The sequence below is a fragment of the Mesoplodon bidens genome (assembly GCF_964165515.1).
Source record: "Mesoplodon bidens genome assembly, chromosome: 3".
In the NCBI taxonomy this organism is placed as follows: Eukaryota; Metazoa; Chordata; class Mammalia; order Artiodactyla; family Ziphiidae; genus Mesoplodon; species Mesoplodon bidens.
Genome location: NC_138178.1, coordinates 5,593,473 through 5,617,289, shown reverse-complemented (window position 1 = coordinate 5,617,289; position 23,817 = coordinate 5,593,473). Strand labels below are relative to the sequence as shown.

At 42.8% G+C, this 23,817-nt stretch overlaps 1 protein-coding gene across 3 annotated transcripts in view; it reads right to left on the bottom strand.

The window, feature by feature from the left end:
- The window catches only part of RSU1 (Ras suppressor protein 1), a 190,952-nt gene that overhangs the window by 117,016 nt on the left and 50,119 nt on the right, over nt 1-23,817 (bottom strand). For all 3 annotated transcript variants that reach the window (XM_081227722.1, XM_081227723.1, XM_081227724.1), the window contains 2 exons: nt 22,396-22,478; nt 22,009-22,123 (listed from right to left, as the gene is read on the bottom strand). In XM_081227722.1, the coding sequence (XP_081083848.1) occupies nt 22,009-22,123; nt 22,396-22,478 (198 nt within the window). The remainder of the gene's footprint in view (nt 1-22,008; nt 22,124-22,395; nt 22,479-23,817) is intronic.

Here is a 23,817-nt window from a genome sequence, read left to right as displayed (position 1 = left end):
TGTTCTAAGAACTTGTCCATTTCTTCCAGGTTGTCCATTTTATTGGCCTATACTTGCCTGTAGTAATCTCTCAGGATCCTTTGTATTTCTGCAGTGTCAGTTACTACTTCTCCTTCTGCATTTCTACTTTTGTTTATTTGAGTCTTCTCCCTTTTTTCATGATGATCCTGGCTAAGGGTTTATCAATTTGTTTATCTTCTCAAAGAACCAGCTTTTAGTTTTATTGATCTTTGCTATTTTTTCTTCATTTCTTTTTCATTTGTTTCTGATCTGATCTTTATGATTTCTTTCCTTCTGCTAACTTCGTTTTTTTTTTTTGTTGTTCTTCTTCTTTCTCTAATTGCTTCAGGTGTAAGTTTAGGTTGTTTATTTGAGATGTTTCTTGTTTCTTGAGGTAGGATTGTATTGCTATAAACTTCCCTCCTAGAACTGCTTTTGCTACATCCCATAGGTTTTGAGTGGTCATGTTTTCATTGTCATTTGTTTCTAGGTATTTTTTGATTTCCTCTTTGATTTCTTCAGTGATCTCTTGGTTATTTAGTAGTGTACTGTTTAGCCTCCACATGCTTGTATTTTTTAGTTTTTTTCCTGTAATTGATATCTAGTCTCATAGTGTTGTGGTCAGAAAAGATACTTGATTTGATTTCAATTTTCTTAAATTTACCAAGGCTTGATATGCGACCCAAGCTATGATCTATCCTGGAGAATGTTTCATGAGCACTTGAGAAGAAAGTGTATTCTGTTGCTTGTGGATGGAATGTCCTATAAATATTAAGTCCATCTTGTTTAATGTATCATTTAAAGCCTGTGTTTCCTTATTTATTTTCATTTTGGATGGTCTGTCCATTGGTGAAAGTGGGGTGTGAAAGTCCCCGACTATGACTGTGTTACGGTCGATTTCCCCTTTTATGGCTGTTAGTATTTGCCTTATGTATCGAGGTGCTCTTATGTTGGGTGGATAAATATTTACAATTGCTATATCTTCATCCTGGATTGATCCCTTGATCATTATGTAGTGTCCTTCTTTGTCTCTTATAATAGTCTTTATTTTAAAGTCTATTTTGTCTGATATGAGAATTGCTACTTCAGCTTTCTTTTGATTTCCATTTGCATGGAATATCTTTTTCCATCCTGTATGTGTCCCTAGGTCTGAAGTGGGTCTCCTGTAGACAGCAGATATACGGGTCTTGTTTTTGTATCCATGTCTTTTGGTTGGGGCATTTAATCCATTTACATTTAAGGTAATTATCAATATGTATGTTCCTATTCCCATTTTCTTAATTGTTTTGGGTTTGTTATTGTAGGTTTTTTCCTTCTCTTATGTATCCTGCCTAGAGAAGTTTCTTTAGCATTTGTTGTCAAGCTGGTTTGGTGGTGCTGAACTTTCTTAGCTTTTGCTTGTCTGTAAAGGTTTTAATTTCTCCATCAAATCTGGATGAGATCCTTGCTGGGTAGAGTAATCTCGGTTGTAGGTTTTTCCCTTTCATCACTTTAAATATGTTCTGCCACTCCTTTCTGGCTTGCAGAGTTTCTGCTGCAAGATCAGCTGTTAACCTTATGGGGATTCCCTTGTATGTTATTTGTTGCTTTTCCCTTGCTGCTTTCAATATTTTTTCTTTGTATTTCATTTTTGGTAGTTTGATTAATACGTCTCTTGGCGTGTTTCTCCTTAGATTTATCCTGTATGGGACTCTCTGTGCTTCCTGGAGTTCATTATTTTCTTTCTCATGTTAGGGAAGCTTTCAACTATAATCTCTTCAAATATTTTCTCAGGTCCTTTCTCTCTCTCTTCTTCTGGGACCCCTATAATTCGAATATTGGTGCGTTTAATGTTGTCCCAGAGGTCTCTGAGACTGTCTTCAATTCTTCTCATTCTTTTTTCTTTATTCTGCTCTGCAGTAGTTATTTCCACTATTTTATCTTCCAGGTCACTTATCTGTTCTTCTGCCTCAGTTATTCCACTATTGATTCCTTCTAGAGAATCTTTAATTTCATTTGTTGTGTTGTTCATCATTATTTGTTTGCTCTTTAGTTCTTCTAGGTCCTTGTTAAACATTTCTTGTATTTTCTCCATCCTATTTCCAAGATTTTGGATCATCTTTACTATCATTACTCTGAATTCTTTTTCAGGTAGACTGCCTATTTCCTCTTCATTTGTTTGGTCCGGTGGGTTTTTACCTTGCTCCTTCATCTGCTGCGTATTTCTCTGTTTTCTCATTTTGTTTAACTTACTGTGTTTGGGGTCTCCTTTTCGCAGCCTGCAGGTTCGTAGTTCCCGTTGTTTTTGGTGTCTTCCCCCAGTGGGTGAGGTTGGTTCAGTGGCTTGTGTAGGCTTCCTGATGGAGGGGACTCATACTTGCATTCTGGCGGGTGGGGCTGGATCTTGTCTTTCTGGTGGGCAGGGCCACATCCGGTGGTGTGTTTTGGGGTGTCTGTGACTCTATTATGATTTTAGGCAGCTGCTCTGCTAATGGGTGGGGTTGTGTTCCTGCCTTGCTAGTTGTTTGGCATGGGGTGTCCAGCACTGGAGCTTGCTGGCCATTCAGAGGAGCTGGGTTTTAGCGCCGAGATGGAGATCTCCGGGAGAGCTCTCGCTGATTGATATTACGTGGACCTGGGAGGTCTCTGGTGGACCAATATCCTGAACTCAGCTCTCCCACCTCAGAGGCCCAGGCCTGACAACAGGCTGGAGCACCAAGACCCTGTCAGCCACATGGCTCAGAAGAAAAGTGACAAAAAAAGAAAGAAAAAAAAGAAAGAAAGACATTTTTTTAAACTATTAACGTAAAAAAACTTTTTAAAATTATTAAAATGAAAAACATAAAAACGTTAAATAAAGGGAGCAACCAAACCAATAAACAAATCCACCAACGAGACCAATTTCTGAAAACTACACTAAGATAAACATAAAAATGAGAAACACGTTCAGTCGCAGACAGCAAACCCCAATTCTGCGCTTGCTCCCTAAGTCCACTGCCTCAATTTTGGGATGATTTGTTGTCTATTCAGGTATTCCACAGATGCAGGGTACATCAAGTTGAATCTGGGGATTTAATCCGCTACTCCTGAGGTTGCACAGAGAAATTTGCCTTTCTCTTCTTTGTTCACACAGCTCCTGGGGTTCAGCTTTGGTTTGGGCCCCACCTTTGTGTGTAGGCAATGTCCCTCAGGCAATTGTCCCCCACCTAGACAGGAGGGGGTTAAAGCAGCAGCTGATTAGGGGGCTCTGGCTCACTCGTGCTGGGGGGAGGGAGGGGTACAGTAGTTATAATTGGAATGAGGGGTGAGTCTGCGCAGCAGAGACTGGCATGACGTCGCACCAGCCTGAGGCACGCTGTGTGTTCTCCCGGGGAAGTTGTCCCTGGATCACGGGACCCTGGCAGTGGCCGGCTGCACAGGCTCCCGGGAGGGGAGGTGTTGATAGTGACCTGGGCTCGCACGCAGGCTTCTTGGTGGCGGCAGCAGCAGCCTTAGCGTCTCATGCCCGTCTCTGGGGTCCGCGCTGATAGCCGCGGATCTCACCGGTCTCTGGAACTCGTTTAGGCGGTGCTCTGAATCCCCTCTCCTCGCGTACCCCAAAACAATGGCCTCTTGCCTCTTAGGCAGCTCCAAACATTTTCCTGGGCTCCTTCCCGGCTAGCTGTGGTGCACTAGCCCCCTTCAGGCTCTGTTCACTCAGCCAACCCCAGTCCTTTCCCTGGGATCCAACCTCCAAAGCCCGAGCCTCAGCTCCCAGCTCCCACCCGTCCCAGCGAGTGAGCAGACAAGCCTCTCGGGCTGGTGAGTGCTGGTCGGCACCGATTCTCTGTGCGGGAATCTCTCCTCTTTGCCCTCCGCACCCCTGTTGCTGCGCTCTCCTCCGCGGCTCCGAAGCTTCCCCACCACTACCCCCGTCTCCACCAGTGAAGGGGCTCCTAGTGTGTGGAAACTTTTCCTCCTTCACAGCTCCCTCCCAGAGGTGCAGGTCCCGTCCCTATTCTTCTGTCTGTTTTTCTTTTTTCTTTTGCCCTACCCAAATACATGGAGATTTTCTTGACTTTTGGGAAGTCTGAAGTCCTCTGGCAGCGTTCTGTAGGTTTTCTGTAGGAGTTGTTCTACGTGTGGATGTATTTCTGATGTATTTGTGGGGAGGAAGGTGATCTCCACGTCTTACTCCTCCACCATCTTGAAGGTCCCCTTAAGTCTATTCTACTGGCTGTCTTCTGTGCAGAGTATAAAGTTTCAAAGAAGAAGAAAAGTGAATGGATAAGCCCAAGCTCCTGGCTACTCAGAGTAGGGATGGGAGTGATGGGGGGGATGAAGGCTAGAAAACCAGAGAAAAACTAACTGTATGTGAGTTTACCTGACCAAGACTCTCTTCCCTACTCTTCACAGCCACAAAAGAATGAAAAGGTAAGGAGACCATTAAAGTCATTAAAACGAAGATACTATGACTCTCGGAGGCTATGTCAGGACTTGAGGTTAGTTAGGGGGTTTCTTCTAATTTTGTTAATGGCATGTATTTCACTGTTCATGTCTAAGACTGCTTCCAAAATGGCTTGAATTATCCCCCTTCCTGTAACCATGCCCTTAGTCCTTTGCAAACTGACTCTGGGCTTAGTCACGTGACTTGCTTTGGCCAATGGGAGATTAGCAAACATGAACCAAGAAGACACTTGGAAAGTACTTGTGCATACAGGCACTGCAGAGCCTTGACTGACAGCCTGCCAGCCCCAGGCCTGTGAGTGAGACCAGCCTAGATCACCAGCCATCAACCAACCCACAGCTAACCCCAGATACCTAACGGAGCTGAGTAAGTATCAGCTGAGACGGATCTCACCAACAGAAGTATGAGCAAATAAAACAGCTTTGTTCTAATCCACCAGGTTTTAGGGTACTTTATTATTATGTTATTCAGTAAAAACTAAGTTTATATAGTATTAAAGCTAACACAAATACACTGCAGAAATTTTCAAAAATTTAGAAATAGAAAAATAAAAATGACCTAGAATCCGAAAGACATTAATCAGTAATTTTTGATTAACTCATTTTTATGTAGCTATGTAAATGTTCTCTGTAATTGGACTCACCCTGTAAATTCAACCTCATACTGTGCTGTTGTAAGCATCTCTCGTAATCTACCATAGTCTATTTAACCATTCTTACATCAATGGACTTGAAAGTGGCTTTAAATACCTCATGTAGGATTAAATATCTTATTTAGGAGAAAGAAGCACTGATAAAAGGTAGCTGTTACTATCATTATCATTACTGACACATTTTCAACTTTATTCGTTGATAAAAACTGATCAATTTAAGACAATCAAATGAAAAGTTATAAAAATCCTATTAACACAGAAAATGCAATGCTATTCAAAGTGGCGTTTGCTACAGTTCAAGTAGTCCTCCTGGGGTTATCATTTGACAGTGTAAAATATGCCAGTCTGAAGAAAAAAAGGTGTGATAAATTGAGGCACACAGTCCTGTTATGAAGGATTCAAACAAAGACCAGAAGATTTTTGTTAAGGAAGTCGGTGAAGAGATAAAACTTAAAAAGTATACTAAGCAAGGACTTCCCTGGTGGTCCAGTGGTTAAGAATCTGCCTGCCAATGCAGGGGACACAGATTCAATCCTTAGTCCAGGAAGATCCCACATGCCACAGAGCAACTAGGCCGGTGTGCCACAACTACTGAGCCTGTGCTCTAGAGCCCATGAGCCACAACTACTGAGGCCCGTGCAACTAGAGCCCATGCTCCACAACAAGAGAAGCCACTGCAATGAGAAGCCCGCACACCAAAACTAAGAGCAGTCCCCGCTCGCTGCAACTAGAGAAAGCCCGTGTGCAGCAAGGAAGACCCAACGCAACCAAAACATAAATAAATAAATAAATAAAAATTGCTTTAAAAAAAAGGTACACTAAGTGAGCAAAAGTTGTGGAATATCAATTAAAAGTATGAATGAAAAGAACAAGCTTGATCTTTTGGTCACTGCCCTAGGAACACAGTAAGCTGAGAAATAACACACTCCAAAGATGTTGTAAAGTTGGGCAACTCACTTTCCTGCATTCTTATACAGCAAATTATAGCCAGCAAAGTCTTTTGGATAGCAACTGCTTTCGCTTGGGTCAACTGAAATGACCAAACAATGAACCTTGAACACCAACCACTGATCTTGCTAACTGCATGTGCCACTATACTCGCTTCTTTTGTTTCCAGGCAGCCCTCTTTTCCAACACTATTCCAACTGTTAAATGGTCAGAACACACACAGTGACAGATTTAGTGTTTCGCTGGCAATTTATGTAACTGACTGCAGTGCTGTCGTTGTAGTGAGCCATGATTTATTTGTCTCACATTGTAGCACATAACCTTTTAAATGCAAGGGGTAAAAAGCCAGGACCTTTTTAAAGTTTATATAGAAACATCTACTGCTATATCCTATGAACTAGATTTGAAGGAGAACCAGTCAAATGAGTGATGGGTTTCTTTTCTGTCCGTAGCTGTTACTTCATGCACAAGCCACTCATGTATCCTGGGCTCAGTCACTGTCTTTATTTGCATGTGATTCAGAGGACAATCTGGGAGATATACATAAATGACATTTGTACCAGTCAGCTAACAGAACCTAGATTAGGAAGTCAGAAGGAATATTGGGGTGAGAATTCAACACTGAAGGGTCCATGGATATACTTGGATATATATTTTAAAATTCCTTGCATTATATATAAAAGTTTGTATGTGAAAATATACATTTTGGAGAGAGCTCCTCTACAGGTTTCACTGGCTTCATAAAGGACTCAGTGATTCTTATTTATTTATTTATTTTTGTCTGCGTTGCGTCTTTGTTGCTGCACGCAGGCCTTCTCTAGTTGTGGCAAGTGGGAGCTACTCTTCATTGTGGTACGCGGGCCTCTCACTGTTGTGGCCTCTCCCGTTGTGGAGCACAGGCTCCGGACGCGCAGGCTCAGCGGTCATGGCTCACGGGCCAACCCGTTCCGCAGCATGTGGGATCTTCCCGGACCGGGGCACGAACCCGTGTCCCCTGCATCGGCAGGCGGACTCTCAACCACTGTGCCACCAGGGAAGCCCCAATTCTTTGAATATACTAAAAACACTGAATTGTATACTTCAAATGAGCGACTCGGATGGTATATGAATTATATCTCAATAAAGCTTTTACCAAATAAAGGACAGGTAATGCAGTATGATTAAGTGGGCTTCAATATAAAAATGCAAGATTGGTTTAACATGTGAACAATCAATGTAATTCACATTAGCAAATAAATGTGATTTATTAGTTACCTACTGCTGTGTCACACAATTTCTGAGGGTGGGAATATGACAGTGGCCTATCTAGACAGTTCTGAATCGGGTCTTTCAGGACCCAGTCCAGCTGCCAGTTTGGGGCTGCAGTCTTCTAATAGCCTGACTGGGGCTGGATGATCCACTTTCCTGTTCACCTCACAGGGCTGTTCATAATACTGCATCTAGCTTTCCTCAAGAGCAAGTGATCCAAGGCAGAATGAAAGAGAGAACAAGAGGGCACACCCAAGATGGAAGCTGCAGTGCCTTTTATAACCTAACCTCAGAAGTGACATCATTTCTCTTTTGTTCTTGCTTGGACACAGAGAACAACAGGAGGAGACCACACAAGGGTGTGAATACCAGAATGCAAGGATCACTGGGGTCCACAGTGGAGTCGGGCGACCAGAGGAGAAAAATCACGTGACCACCTCCATACATGCAGAAACAGCATCTGGGAAAACTTAATAACCATTCATAAAAACTAACAGGAAACTAGGAATAGAAGGAAACTCAACCAGATACACAATATTTTCTAAAGACATAGTTAGTAACCATTTAATGATGAACAACAATACTTTACTCCTAAAATCAAGATAAGGCAAGGATATTCCTACTCACTGCTTCTCACCCTGTATTAAAGGCCCTAGCAAGTGTAAAAAGAAAAATAAAACAATAATTGGAAAAAAAGAAATACAATTTTTATTTGCAGACAACACGACTGTGCATATAAAACATCTTACGGAAGACACTCCCCTGCACACACACACACAAAAAGGCCAAACCAATAAACAACAGCAACAACAACAAAAAAACCCTACAAGACTGTATAAGGAAATAAGGAAAACCATACAAACCAAGGTCGTTTTACAAAAAACTGCTGCATTTCTAAATACTAATTAAAAATGAAATTGTAAAAATTCCACTTGCAATGGCATCAAAAACATAAAATACTTAACTATAAATTTAACAAAATATGGGCAAGTAAAAACTACACTGCTGAGAGAAAGTTTAAAAACCTAAACAAATGGAGAAATATACCACGTTCACAGAGCAGAAGAGTCTACTGATAAGATGCAAACGCTCTCCAAACGGATCTATCAATTCAGTCAAATTTCAATAAAAATCCTAGAAGGCTGATTCTAAAATGTATATGCATATAGAAAAGATCTAGAATAGCCAAAACAATTTTGAAAAAGGGGATTTACACTATATGATTTCAAAACGTCTAATGAAGCTATGGTCATCAAGACAGTGTGGTACTGTTACAAAAGCACGATAACTGGAACATCATATAGAGCCCAGAAATTTACCCACACTTGTACAGTAAATTGGTTTGTGACTAAGCACCAAAGCAATTCAATAGGAAAAAGAAATGGTGTTGGACCAATTTTTTAATTTTTTAATTTATTAATTAATTTATTTATTTTTTAGCTGCGCTGTGAGGCTTGCAGTATCTTAGTTCCCCAACCAGGGATCGAACCCATGCCCTCAGCAATGAAAGCACGGAGTCCTAACCACTGGGCCGCCAGAGAATTCCCTGGACCAATTTTTGATATGGAAAAAAAATTCTAACATACACAAAATTTAATTTGTGATCATGGATCTGTATCTCCATGAAGGCACGGATTTTTCTTTTCTTCTCTCTACCATCAAACACGCTGATACCTCCCCTAAGAGACTTACAACACATAAGTGGTGAATAAATATTTGTTTAATAAAAGAATTATGCATGAGGAAAAAAACACGCCAGAGTAGAAAACAGCAGAAAGGAAACTCTTGGAATAGAGAATGGTCAGGAAGGGCTCACTGAGAAAAAAAGCATGTGCATTGGTACCTGAAGGCACCAGCTCTGCAAATACTCAGGAAATGAAAACTGCAAGCAGAGAGCAAAGATCATAAAGAACGGGATGAGGAAGTCCCTAGTGGTCCAGCAGCTAGGACTCTGTGTTCTCAGTGCCGAGGGCCCAGGTTCAATCCTTGGTTGGGGAACTAAGATCCCACATCCCACACGCTGCATGGCACAGCCAAAAAAAAAAAAACAAAGGGACTGGATGAAAGCCATTTAGAGTAGCCTGTGAGTGAACGAGGGGGAACAGTAGCATAAAAAACAGGAGGCCAGGGACTTCCCTGGTGGCGCAGTGGTTAGGAATCGCCTGCCAATGCAGGGGACACGGGTTCAAGCCCTGGTCCGGGAAGATCCCACATGCTGCAGAGGAACTAAGCCCGAGCACCATAACTACTGAGCCTGCGCTCTAGGGCCCGTGAGCCACAACTACTGAGCCCGCGGGCCACAACTACTGAAGCCCACGCACCTAGAGTCCGTGCTCCACAACAAGAGAAGCCACCGCAATGAGAAGCCCACCCACCACAACGAAGAGGAGCTCCTGCTCGACGCAGCTAGAGAAAGCCTGCGGACAGCAACGAAGACCCAATGCAGCCAAAAATAAATAAATAAATAAATAAGTGAACAAACAAATAAATAAATAGAAGGGCTGTAGTAACAGTTTCCTTAAAAAAAAAAAAAAAAAAAAAAAAAAAAAAGAGGCCAGATCATCTGGGGTCTTATAGCTCCACAGAGTACATTAAGAATTCTAGCCACAGAAAGTACATTAAGAATTCTAACCACAGAAATGATGTAATCCAATTTGTGATTTTATAAAATGGCCTTGACCACTGCATGAAGAATGGATTGGAAAAAGCCAGGTAGGAAGTAGGAAATCAGGGAGGAGGCTCTTAGAGCAACTCAGGTGAGAGAAGAGGATGGTGTCCTCTCTCCAGGATGGAAGCTCACTGATAACACTGGAGCTGACATTCTAGCAGATTTGGGTATTAGCTGTAATTTGTATTTTGTCACTTTCAACTCTTTGTTGACTTGTTTTTTTTCAAAGATTCCCTTTATGAGGGCAGGGATTACGTCTACTTCGTTTACCGCTGCTCTCGAAACCCAAGAGATTACAGGAATGACTATCTACGAGACTAGAGGTCAGAGCCTGGCATGATATGGTATAGGTGCTGTTCAAGGAGAGCCACCTCCTTAAAACAGCAAATATGAAGGCAACAGGGAGAGAGCACTGCGGCCCGTGAAACCCTAAAGTATGCTAAGAATGCGCATGGGCTTGTTTACCAATATGAGAAGGCAGGCTACAGCCCAAAACTTTACGAAGCACAAGTGGCATTAGAGCAGCATTAGATGCTCTCCTGCAGCAGGTAGTCAACTTATGGAAGTATTGGTTGAAAACATGAACAATTCTAGAAAGGCTAAATAAACATAGATAAGAAAGGCTAACTGTCACACCGGTCAGAATGACCATCATCAAAAAATCTATAAACAATAAGTGCTGGAGAGGGTGTGGAGAAAAGGGAACTCCTCCTACACTGTTGACGGGAATGTAAATTGGTACAGCCAACTATGGAAAACAGTATGGAGGCTCCTTAAAAAACTAAAAATAGAGCTACCATATGATCCTGCAATCCCACTCATGGGCACATATCCAGAGAAAACCATAATTCGAAATGATACATGCACCCCAATGTTCACCAGAGCACTATTTACAATAGCCAAGACATGGAAGCAACCTAAATGTCCATCAACAAATGACTGGATAAAGAAGATGGGGTACCTATATATAATGGAATATTACTCAGTCATAAAAAAAACAAAATAATGCCATTTTCAGCAACATGGATGGACCCAGAAATTGTCATATGTGTGATATCGTATGATATCGCTTATATGTAGAATCTTAAAAAATGGTACAAATGAACTTATTTACAAAACAGAACTAGAGTCACAAATGTAGAAAACAAACTTATGGTAACCAGGGGGGAAAGTGGGCGGTGGGGGGGGGGTATAAATTGGGAGATTGGGATTGACATAGACACACTATTATATTGAGAATAGATAACTAATAAGGACCTACTGGATAGCACTCTGTAAAGACCTATATGAGAAGAGAATCTAAAAAGAGTGGACAGATATGTATGTATAACTGACTCACTTTACAGCAGAAACTAACACAACATTGTAAATCAACTAGACTCCAATACAAATTAAATAAAAAAGACAGGCGAACCCATGATGCGTTGTGACAAGGCACAATTTGGGGTCTGTCACTAAATTGCTGGTGTTGACACCATGAAGAACCTCATGCCCCACCTGACCCCTTCCCACCCTCCATCCCATCCCCAAGAGAAACTCACACTCCCACATGTAATACCACTTGGGTCTGGCTCAGTATAACATGACTTATTTTTTTAGGTGGGCTAATATTATAGGAGACGCTTTAAGGGCAATGCTACATCAATGTAAGATATTATATATGTATTCAGGTGATAGGAACTGTATTTACAGATATGCCTCTGGAATTTAAAAAAAAAATTAAATCTGGAAGCTCAGCACTGCAGGCATTTCTCCCAGGGCAAGAATACATTTAGTGTCCTATTAAATCAAAGGATGGTCCACTGGAAACACTGGCATGCTTTTCCAGCTGGTGTTAACAAAGATTGATGCACGTGTTCAATCACACCCAACCTGACATTGGGCTTCCAGGAATTTATAATACAGAATGGAAACGTTTTATGTGTTGCAACGTCCCACCCCCTTTAAAGCAGTAACTCACCAGGCAGAAATATAATTCATTTAGCATTTTTAAAATCCACACTTAAAGCATTTTCCGGGGCTAAAGAGGCACTGAAACAGAATATATAAAACACAACTTGTTAAAAAATAACATGTAGGAAGACCTCATGGGAGCCATTTTTTATGATCAACTAAGGCCATGGGAATCAAAGAACAGGATATGTTATTTTGTGTGAAGTATGGCAAAAGGAATATTAACACAGAAATAAAATGTGAGCGCACGTAATATAATTCAAGGTAAAACTTCAAAGTCGGGGAAAGACTTCTCTATCCCTCACATTTTCTTTATTTTCCAAAGAATAAAATTAAGGCATATGTTTGGAACCACTGCTGTCTAATGATAAATGATGCCTTTTCATGGGCTCAGTATTGATACATTTATGGATATACTGTTGGAGGAATATTTATTTTTGAAGTCAAAAGATCCGAACTGAAAATCTGATGCTGTCAATAACGAGCCATGTCCATAAGGCAGCTCTGGGCAAGTCACAATCTCCCTATACACCTTGGTTTAGTCATCTTTAAAAAGCGGCCAGGACTTCCCTGGTGGCGCAGTGGTTGAGAGTCCGCCTGCCGATGCAGGGGACACGGGTTCGTGCCCTGGTCCAGGAGGATCCCACATGCCGCGGAGCGGCTGGGCCCGTGAGCCATGGCCGCTGAGCCTGCGCGTCCGGAGCCTGTGCTCCGCAATGGGAGAGGCCACAACAGTGAGAGGCCCGCATACAGCAAAAAAAAAAAAAAAAAAAAAAAAAGTAGCCAAAAAGCTCTCCTTGTCTATAATATAGAACTGAGATGAAGTCCACGACACCATTTTATAAATCATGGTATTTTGTGTAAAAAAAACCAAAGTATTTCTGTAAATCTATCTGGCTTAAACGTAACTTCAAAAATGTTCATGATCAACTGACAAAATCAATTTTGTACACGAGACAGTTTCTAGTTCTGTAGGAAAGTGCTTGTTAAGCTAACATATCACGGGCCGTGGCAACCACTTCACAGACTAACAATTTTGTCTTCTGAGGTATGTATCTTTGTAACTATCTAATCTACAGTGCTTTTTTTCAGAAAAGTGCTATTTCTTTATATAGACTGTATTTTGCTTTGTCCTAGAAGGGGGCACGGAACAAAAGCAGCAAATGGTCCCGCCCCTATAGTGAACCGGGAAGAGTTACCCCAGACTGTGGCAGTTCTATGTTCTGGCTCCTCATCTAACTGGCCATGTGACCTCAGCAGGTTACTCTACATCTCTCAGAGCTTCATGCCTCCATCGGTAAAATGCGGAGAAAGCCTCCAACCTCGCACAGCTGTTGCGAGATTTACCTGAGCAACTATGTATAGAATGCCTAATGGAACAGTTTACGTGCTCAGTAAATCTTAGCCTTCTCCTCTTACATGCTTTTTGCTTCTGTGGATCAACACAGAAACACCACAATATTAAAAACAAAATAATAACATACGTAATCCTAAGGGACGTTAAACACGCAAATAGATGCTCCGGCACCTGTGACCCTCCTGGCTCCTCTCAGCAGACCTGCATCCCCTTCTCCAGGCTGCACACGGCCCTGCGCCAGACTCCACAATCACACCCGGGCCTTTGAGGACCCTCTCCCGGAGGCTCTGGCGGGGGTGACTCAGAGCCAGGATCAGTCACCTCTTCCAAAGGACAGAGAGAGAGGCCAAGAGCTTTACTGACAACCATGATAAGGTGAGTTATACCAAGTTACACCAAGTACCCCCGGCGTGCCTCTTGCCAGACTGCTGTGTGTGGTCAGCATTTTCCACGTTACAAGTCTGGGTCCAGAAGTGACCTGGGCTTTGCAAACACAGGTGTCTACAGGGGCCAGTGAAATCAATGTAGTAAGAAAAGCAAAAGAAACAGTAATGTGAGTGAGGGGACTAGTGCTTCCAAAAGTCTCAAATTCTTGATATTTTCTACATAAATTGAGTTTGAAATGGGGTTATGTTTATCATGTAATTTGAAACTTGTGCACAGCTCTCCAGACCACGCCGCGGGCAGCATTCCAAACTAAATTTTATAAAGCCTACAACTGTTCTGACTCACAGGATACTGACATTGTGTTTTATTTTTGTAATTTTAAAAGGAAAACAAAATATACAAAATACTGTATAACCCTGTTACATAATTTCTCCATTTCTGTTTAATGCAGAATATTCAGAGGCTCAGGTGAGGATCTGGGTGAACTAGGAAGTGCACCCCAGTTGGAAAAAAGCCGGCTGCTATCACTATGGCCAGTGATTAACATGTGGGTAAGTGACTTGCTCAAGGTCATCTGTCTTGGGATGCATGGAGACAGAACAGTGACCCAGGCCACTGGACGCCACCCACCACCCTCTCAACTATGCTGTCCCATGTCTTGATTTCATTCATACGTCTTAAGATGGACATGTCAACCAAACCAAGAAGAGAAGTAGAAAAGAAAGCCAATTCAGCAGTACTACTTCTTACTTAACCTAATCAGACAGACCATGACCTATCTCTACCTTTCACAAATAATAGGATTTAGGCAGAGTAAACCAATTCTGATAATGATATAAGGCTGCTAATCCAGAAGAGAGAATCTGGACTAAAAAAAATTTGTTTAATTTATCATGCTCTTGGTATCTGATTATTCTGGAGATGGTTTTGTAACTGCCATTACATCTTTTCTCAAGAAAAGAGTTAAAAGATTTCACGTGCTAGCTAAACTAGTTTGCCCAGGTCCACAACAGTCTCCCTTTGTTCTAGATCTTTAATGTGTTTAATGTATAACAAAACAAGAAAGATTTAGAAAGATGGATTTATTTAATGGGCTTCAAACATAAATCACTAATATGGAGACAAGTGACAAAAGGATTACAGTGTATGCACACATCAGTAATGTCAGAAAATGAAAACAATTAGAACGGTGGTCATCAAGAGTTCTGGGAGAAGGAAAAAATCATCAACGAAAAGAGCAGTGTCACAAAAGGTCACATGAGACAGTGAGAAATTAAACCACTGGAAAACCAAGTTATCTCCTGCAGGGAGGCAGTTTAAGATCTTACCATGGGATGGAGAAGGGAGCTAGAGCCAGCCCTCCTAAGTATTCACTACTTCGGACAAGTTCACAGTCTTACAAAGGACATCCAAAGTCAAGAAGTGAATGAATGAATGGGTGAATGAAGCAACCAAGCAACAAGCTAACCACAGAGCTTTCTAAGTACAAGAACCCGGTGACCTGCTCCCAGCCTCCATTATAAAACTCACAAAAAGGGCAGAGCTTGGAAAATCATTTGTGAAATCAAACATGTATCAGGAAAATGATGACGACAGGAATGAAAGGACGGCAGTGAAACACTTCTTGTCAGACCTCCTGTCTGCACGCGTGTTGGCCACGTGGAGCCCTCACCCTCTCCTCCCCACTTCTCTTCCCTCGCAAGTCCCTTCTGTGACACCTCTTTGCTTTTTCTCACCTTTCCCACTGCAGGCTAAGTCTCAGCCTTTCTTTTATCCAACGAATCATAGCATGTTGGAGACTGGCTTTTGGACTTTCTCAGCCATTGCCTCTCACCAAGTACTCAGCCTCTAAATAGTCAACGTTTAATAGTATAAAAATCCACTGTGTGTGTGTGTGTGTGTGTGTGTGTGTATTATTCTTTTAATCCTCACATCAATACTATGAGAAGGGACTACTATTCCCCTCATTCTACAGGAGGTACAGAGGGGAAAATAACTTGTCCACAATCGCAGAGCAAGGAACTGGGAGAGTGAGATTTGAACCGAAGCCTAGTGACGAGGAGATGAACTGTAACCTACTCTATAAATTAAAACATGTTTTAACCATCTGGATAAGGTAACTGGCAACTGACAGGGTGACAATAACATGAAGCCATAAGACATTTATAATCAGCGACTTAATTGACCAGAAAGAGCATATACTGTATTTCCTTCTCTCCTGCCACAGGAGAGGAAGTATTTTTCTTTAGCTTCTCAACAGCATTAAGAAAAGGATTAACAGGTGTAACGGGTAGGACCTGAGATGGGTGTCCCCCCCTTTCTTAATTCTGCTCACCCTGGAGAACACAATTAGAAGGAAACTCACAACTCATGACACCACTTACTCTCTGAGTGGGATTAGTATTTGTTTCCACTCCTCACAAATCTGCTAGAAACAATACATAAACTTCTCATATTTCTGTAATACAAACTGCTATTGATTAGTGGTGCAGAGAGTAGGAGACTAAGCCAGCAAGGCCCAGATATGTGTAGCGACGCATGCATCCCTTCCATACGCTGTGAAAATTGCTGCAGATAAGGTTCTGACATCTAGAAACATTGCTTTGTTGCATGCCTGGCTGACCAACACGACTTCCTTCTCCAAAGGCAATTAATTATCTGGCTGACAAATGCAGGAGGAGAGGCCCCAGGACTGTCTAGAAGCCAAGAAACCAGAAATGACTCCACCAAGTGCAAGTAACGGAATCCTGGAAAACTTAGCAAGGAGAGACCTGGTAAAAACATACACTTCACATCTTCAGCTCGTAAGACTCAGAAGTCTCATGTGTGAGTGAGAAAATACAAAATCAGAACAGAATCTACTGCTCGTGGAGCCGCCGGCTCTGAGATCACCATTAGGCTGTCTACCTGGGGGCTTTATCTGCTGCTCTAAGGACTGGTCAGGCTGTCTGTCCCGCCTCGTCCCCCACCAATGCAGGCCTTGTCTCCACTGCGCTGATTACTTCTTCCGCTCACTGAAAGGGGCTGACACTTCAGTTAGTCACCTTGCTGTTCCTTACTGATAGAAAGAGAGACGGGCTGGTCCGAGAGACACTTCTGGATTCAGGGAGGCTCAGCAGATGTCAATCCTGTCTGTTTCACCCCTTCACTGGCAGAGTTAGCTGCACGTGTCAGGAAAAAACTTCTCTTACGAAGCCAAAGCGTTCTCACTGCATGAACAGTGGGAGGCCACAGTCCCTGACTTTGCCACAGAGACCGGCCTAAGAGCCAGCCCGACCCTTGAAGGTCCCTGATCCTTCCTTCTGGCTTTGGGGTTTAGGAACCAGGGTGCTTCACAGCTCTATCTTCTGCCCTCTACGGTCACGTCCCAGGGACCTCATCCAATGCGTGGCATTATGTTTATGTTGACAATGCCCATAACTGTGCCTCCAGACGTCTCTTCTGAACTGCAGATTCTAACATCCAGTTGCCTTCTATTTTTTTTTTTTTTTTGCGGTATGCGGGCCTCTCACCGTTGTAGCCTCTCCCGTTGCGGAGCACAGGCTCCAGACGCGCAGGCTCAGCGGCCATGGCTCACGGGCCCAGCCGCTCCGCGGCATGTGGGATCTTCCCGGACCGGGGCACGAACCCACGTCCCCTGCATCGGCAGGCGGACTCTCAACCACTGCGCCACCAGGGAAGCCCCAGTTGCCTTCTTGATTCAATATCCAAAAAGCGTCTCAAACTGAATGTGCCCAGAGCTCAGCTCACGACCAGCTCCCGTCCTCCAATGCCCTAAGCCACCCTTCCCACCATCGTCCCCACATCCTTTTCATTCCCTCAAACCTCAGTCACTCCGCACTCTATCCTCCTCATCCAAATCCTCACAGTTCCCACTAGTTTTGCCTCTGAAACACACCCGGACCCCAACCATTGCCACCACCTGGAATAAAAGCAGAAGGGCTGCCTTCCTTCTGGAGGCTTCAGAGGAAAATTCGTGCCCTGGCCTCCTGCAGCTTCTGGAGGCTGCCCACAGCCCTCGGCTCACGGCCCCTTCCACACCCGACTCCAGCCTCGTGATTCCGTCATCACACCTGCTGCTGTCCCTGGCCCTCTCGCCTCCATCTTCCGAGGGCCCCTCACCATTACACTGGGCTCACCTGGGGAACCCAGGATAATCTCCCCACCTCAAGGTGCGACCTTGCATTGGCAAAGTCCCTTTACCATGCAAACTAGCCTGTTCTCAGATTCCAGTGATGGAGCGGGGGAGGGCATTATTTGGCCTTTACCAGAGCATCTCACTCAGTAAAAGCCAGGGTCCTCACAGTGTCCTTACAGTCCCAGGTCGCCAGGTCCCCACTTCCTGCCTAAGCCCCTCTCTTCCAACTCTCCTCGTCACTCACTTAGCTCCAGCCACACTAGTCTTGGTGCTGTTCCTCAACACACAAGCCCATCTCAGGACTTCTGCACCGGCCTTTCCCTCTACCGGAAAGGTCCCTCCCTGCCTTAGGTCTCTGGCTAAATGACACCAACTTACGACGGGGCTTTCTTTATCGACTCCCAATAATAGAGTAATGCCCCCCCCATTTAAACACTCTCTTCCATTCTTATTTTTTCCCCAGGGCATTTAACATTATCTCTTATGCTTTTTATCTATCTATCCATCCATCCATCCATCCATCCATCCTCTCTCCCCCACTAAAATGTCATAAGGGGTGTTTTGTCTCTTGTTGTATATCCCCCAGAAATAAAACATGAAGTAGGGACTCAGTAAACAGTTGCCGGATAAGTGAATTCTACATTACTGGAAAAGTTTGTTTCCTTGGAAACAAAACCTGGCCTAAAGTAGGAACTTAATTATATTTGAATGAATGAGGAAATGGATGGGTAAACGACAACCCACCTTGTAGCTAATTTTCTACAGGTATACCGATTAACATAAAATCAAGTGATTTACTGTTTAGGAACCAGACCTAACAGTTAAAGTAACTTATTCAAGGATGTACAATGAAAAAAAGTAATACAATTACATATTAAAACTCCAGCCCAGTCCCTGACTTTATTTTGCAGCGTCCCTGCATGTTCTTAGACCTGACAAGTCAGAGTTCATCCAGATTCCCTTGCTTGCTTCAAACCTTACCAACAAGGTTTCAAGTTAATAAACTCCAAATTTACTTTCAGAGGAAATTCCACAGAAGTCTCAAAAGCATTCACCTTGTTTATTCAGATATATAAAAAGTGAATATACAGGGGAGAGATCGTTATCCACCCTTTAAAACGCATCCAGAAGCGACCCTGCTGTAGGGACAGATTACAAGAAGCTTCAAGTCCACAGTCCCTAGCACTGCTCAGCCGCCAGCCAGGGCAGCTCCAGACAACCACCTTGGGTACCAGGTACACAGACAAACGAAGACATTCCTACTGCAGTTGGGTGGTTACCGGGGGCAAAGAAGCAGGGCAACAATGCAACTGGCTTGGAACGGAAGAGCAGAACAGCAATTCCTTCCGCAGAGGTCGCCGCCTCTGCACTGTGTCAAGTGTTATTCTAGCCCTGCTGCTCACACACCTGCACAGCCAGCCATACAACCTGCCATACTGAATCTCCTCTCCTTCTGCCATCATCTGGGGAAGTGAGCAGGTGTTGTGCTCTGTTCACACTTGGAATCTGCTTTCTAGGAATCCTCTCACTGGCACACAGATGGGAAGGAGTGCGCCACAGTGGTTAGGAACACGGACCTGCAAAAGAGGCTGTCAGGATTCGAGTCTTGCCTCCGTGACTCACTGTGTCCCTACGGACATGTCACCAACCCTTTCTAAGCCTTAGTTTCCTCACCTCTAAAAAGCCCACTTACTGTTCTTAGGACAATTACTGGAGACAATGCAGGAAAAGCACTTAACACAGTGCCTTGGCACATGAGGCCTTAATACATATCCCTATAATAACTATTATTATAGTACTATCTATTATAGTATTCTTGACTTAAAAAAAAGATCACTGTTCAAAAATAAAACACCTGTCTTCATCTTAGATAGGGGTTTACCACTTATTTCCAGCTAAGTGTTTGCCTGCAGTTTGGGAAAAGTGCCACCAGGCAGATGCTGAGATGAAGCTTTTCCAGGTAAGGCTAGCAAAAATAAACTCATTTAAAGACTTTCTCCTCAATTATAGTCCTGAATTAAAAATATATTTGGTATATATTTGGTATTGGAGAGCATAACAGAAATGTTAGAGAAATGTGACTATGTACAGTGTTTAAATAGGAAGACCAATGGGAAATTTAAAAATATAAAGGTACACAAGTGTGTGTAGGTTCAACTAGGTATTTTTCTACCAAATTATTAGCTGATAGAAATCACTGATTAATCCAATGCCCTACACCACCTCATTGTTTGAAAAATGAAATAAAACAAAACGCACATTTTTTTTTTCATTTCTCCTCGTCACACTAATCAAGGACGCATGTCAGAAGTGCTAAGTGAATTTTACCAAATTACACAAGAATTGGTCTCCCGCGTGGAGATCTGACTCAGTACACTGGGGAGAGAGCAGGTAAATATATTCTGCAAAAGCTCCCCAGGAATTACGAGTGCCAACATCTATGGTTGGCCAACCACTGCCTAGAATCTCTCTTTTGGCAAGAAGGTTTTTTGCCATTGTAAACCTCTTCTCTTGATCCTGTAGCCTGCTTCTTAAGCAGGACTGGATGACCCATAACTCAGTGAAGAGATGGATGGTGCCGAGTTACTCTGCAGCCCTTAAAATCAGTACAAATTCAAGACCTTTTACAGAAACAAAGGAGCTACAGAAGATGCGGATGCAGGGATGAAACTCTGTGTTTGTTCCATGGAACAGGGTGAATGCTTTCCCTTTTAGACTAATGCAGCTCAGCAGAGCTTTCTGCCCCACGGAAATGTTCTATATCTGCATTTTCCTGTGAGGAAGCCACAGGCCACGTGTGGCTACTGAACACTTGACGTGTGACTCACAGCTTCCACACCGGACAGCCCAGCTCTGGACAGAAGCCAAACTCAGTCCACTTGTAGCCTTCCCAACATCTTGCTATCTGAGGTCCCTGTTTCATGAACTAACTCAGTACTTATCCCTTGAGAAGTTACCTCATTCCTGGCACATGGGAGGTACTGGGGACATAGCAGGGAACAAAGATAAACCCCCTCTCTCACGGAGCTCACAACCTGGTTTATAATAACTGCCCTCTTTAAAAGCACCAGACTCATTTGAGGTACTTCCTCAAAGAATGTTGGGTCAAATGTGTTTTTAAAAATTGTGTTATTTTGCAGATATAGAGAATAGACTTGTGGTTACCAAGGGGAGGGCAGGGAAGGAATGGGAGTTTGGGATTAGTAGCTGCAAACTAGTATCTATAGGATGGATAAACAACAAGGTCCTACCGTATAGCACAGGGAACTGTATTCACTATTCTGTGACAAACCATAATGGAAAAGAATATGAAAAAGAAGATATCTGTCTATCTATTTATCTATCTATATGTGTACAACTGAGTCACTTTGCTGTATAGCAGAAATTAACACAATATTGTAAATCAACTCTACTTTAATAAAAGTTAATAAATAAATAAATAAAATTGTTTTCTTTTGGAGCAAAAAAGCAAACAGTCATAGTTTGAGAAGCAATACAGTTCCATGTATTGAAGAAATGGGAGGATACCCAGAGTCTCCACGAGAAAAGAGAGGAGAACTCATGAAACCCTTCCAGAAGGGTGGCATAACCTCAGTAACAGAATAACTGGTTTGGACATTATTTCCAAGGAAGGTCACAAGGTCACCCAGAGCCATCTGAATGACCAGAGTATGAAGATTTAGGCCGGAGGAACTCCCAGCTAGAACATATTTAGCCAATCCCACTGGAGATGGCGTCGGGAAAGAACCAAATTCACGACCGCAAATGGTATTTTTAAGCAGCTGTCGTAAATACTTTAGCTATTTGGTAAAAGTTTTCAAGGGATTAAAATAAAAAATTAACAGATCCCCCCCAAAAATAAGAGTGATGGTTAGATTTCTTTTTTTAAAAAGCCATCATCACCACTGGTAAAGCAGGAGCCCCGGGTAAGACCATTACTACTCATCCCAGGCTCCTTGCATGGCACCAGGCGGGCAGCCGAGCTGGGTCATCTTCCATCAGCAGTTTCAAGACACTGGGAGCTACAGCCGCTCAACAGAGCATCGGGGCAGGACAAACGCAGAACGGCTAAACTCTTGTCAATGACAAACGCTACTAGAAAGGATCAGAACTGGGTGCCTCGGTGGAGGGTTCTTGCCGAGAAGAGGAGGGAGGGGTTTTCAGAGCTGCTGCACTGGGATCATTACTATTAACGAAAGCCAGAACTCGGACCATTCATCAGCCGTCTTACCTAGCTCTGGGGGCAGAACAGTCAGACGGTTCCCCTGAATGTGGAGCTCCTTGAGCTGAGTAAGCTCCCCGATTTCCTTGGGCAGCGAGATCAGGTCATTATCCCTGAGGCTGAGCTAAAGAGAAGAGAAACAAGTGGTGGTCACAACAATTTTCACGTAGAGAGGCGCTCGACAGAAACTCTCTCCTCGCCCCTGCCCTCTCCTCCTCGAAGGCTCAGTCCTTTCAATTTATTTACGAGTGTCTGCAGACGTGCAAGAAAACGGTCTCAGGGGGCAGTGGTTTTATTCCAAAACAAACCGTACTCTGGCTCAAATTGCCTTGATTCCAACCCTACAAGGGCTGCAGGAGTGAACTGATCTTCTAAGAATGTAGATAAATTACTTACTATCTGCAACTTGGTGAGTTTCCCAATATCAGCCGGCAGGATTTCAAAATCGTTGTCACTTAGATAGAGTGCACGCAGGGTGGCTGCAAGTTAAACGGCGATATATAAACAGGGTGGCACGGAACCCAACTGCGTGAGGTCTGATCGATACAAGGGAGTCAGCTTTGATTAATAACCCTGGCGTGGTGAAAGGCCTGTGACATACCTAGGGCTCGGGATAATCACAAGCAGGTCAAACTTAGATTTACTGGCTTATTGTGCAGCTGGTGCGTTCAGGGCAACGTCTATATCCAGGAGGACTGAGGAAATTAACAAGGTGTGGGCACCAGCAGTTTCTGGCACAGGGTTTCCACATGCTTTCAGAAAAGATAACTATTTTTCTTCGAGTACTTCCAATTCACATGTATGCCTCGATCTGCATCCAGAGTGAAACCCAAGAAAACCACTGTGTCACTTTTATCAATGCTTGGGGCCACAGGGCTCGTTCGTGTAAACAGAACTAGGTCAAAAAATAAATAGATAACCAAAAGGCTGTCCGGTGATGGAGGCCAAAACCACCGTTCACTGTTTCTATCATCAGACTAATTATTATTACTTGTTTCTACAGCCTTAACCACAAAAATAAACGAAGGGGAAGGCGTTAAAATAATGAAGTGGAGTTTAAAAATAGAGAAAAACCTAACGCAGGCATCATATCGGTAATCAGAAATTTGTTCACGATATTATACACAGATACCAGTCCCCAAACTACTGACGGCAAAAATCCTAAGGCACGTTTTTATCCTTAACCAAAAGGGAAAAGTACAATCAGATGTATGTTTAATTTGTTTACAGGTATTCAATTACATTCTAATGTCTTAAAATTTGACGGAACTGTATGTTAATATACATAAGAAAAACAATTTCTTCCATGGCCCAAGAAAACATGTTAAAGTTGGTTTCACGTGCTTGACAAAGTCTGGGATAAAGGATATACATAAGGTAAAAAATGAAACATTTAAGACTAACTCAGCAAAGTCAGAATTTCTCGAGGCCAGCTTGTCACTCTTTGGAGAGGCAGAACATTTACTTAAAGACAGCAACTCTTTCCTAAAGATTTCACGAGTCCTCGGGAAAACCAGTTTTCCCTATTTTTCACAAGCATCTGCAGCAAGAAATGTGTTTGCATATAAAAGGATAAAGTGTGTTCATATGTGACTAACAATTTCTTAATGTCTGATGGTATGCTATAGACAAAATAGACGACATCAATAAAAACACTTTTTAAAAGGCTTAAACAAGAATCCTGGCTAGAAATGTTTAAAATTCTTAGTGGTTTATTAGTAGATATTTTTATAAATAACTTATTGGAATATCTTTGGGCAAAAAGCCTACAAAGAGTTAACAGCAATACAGGAAGAAGACACACATTATGTCTTTTGC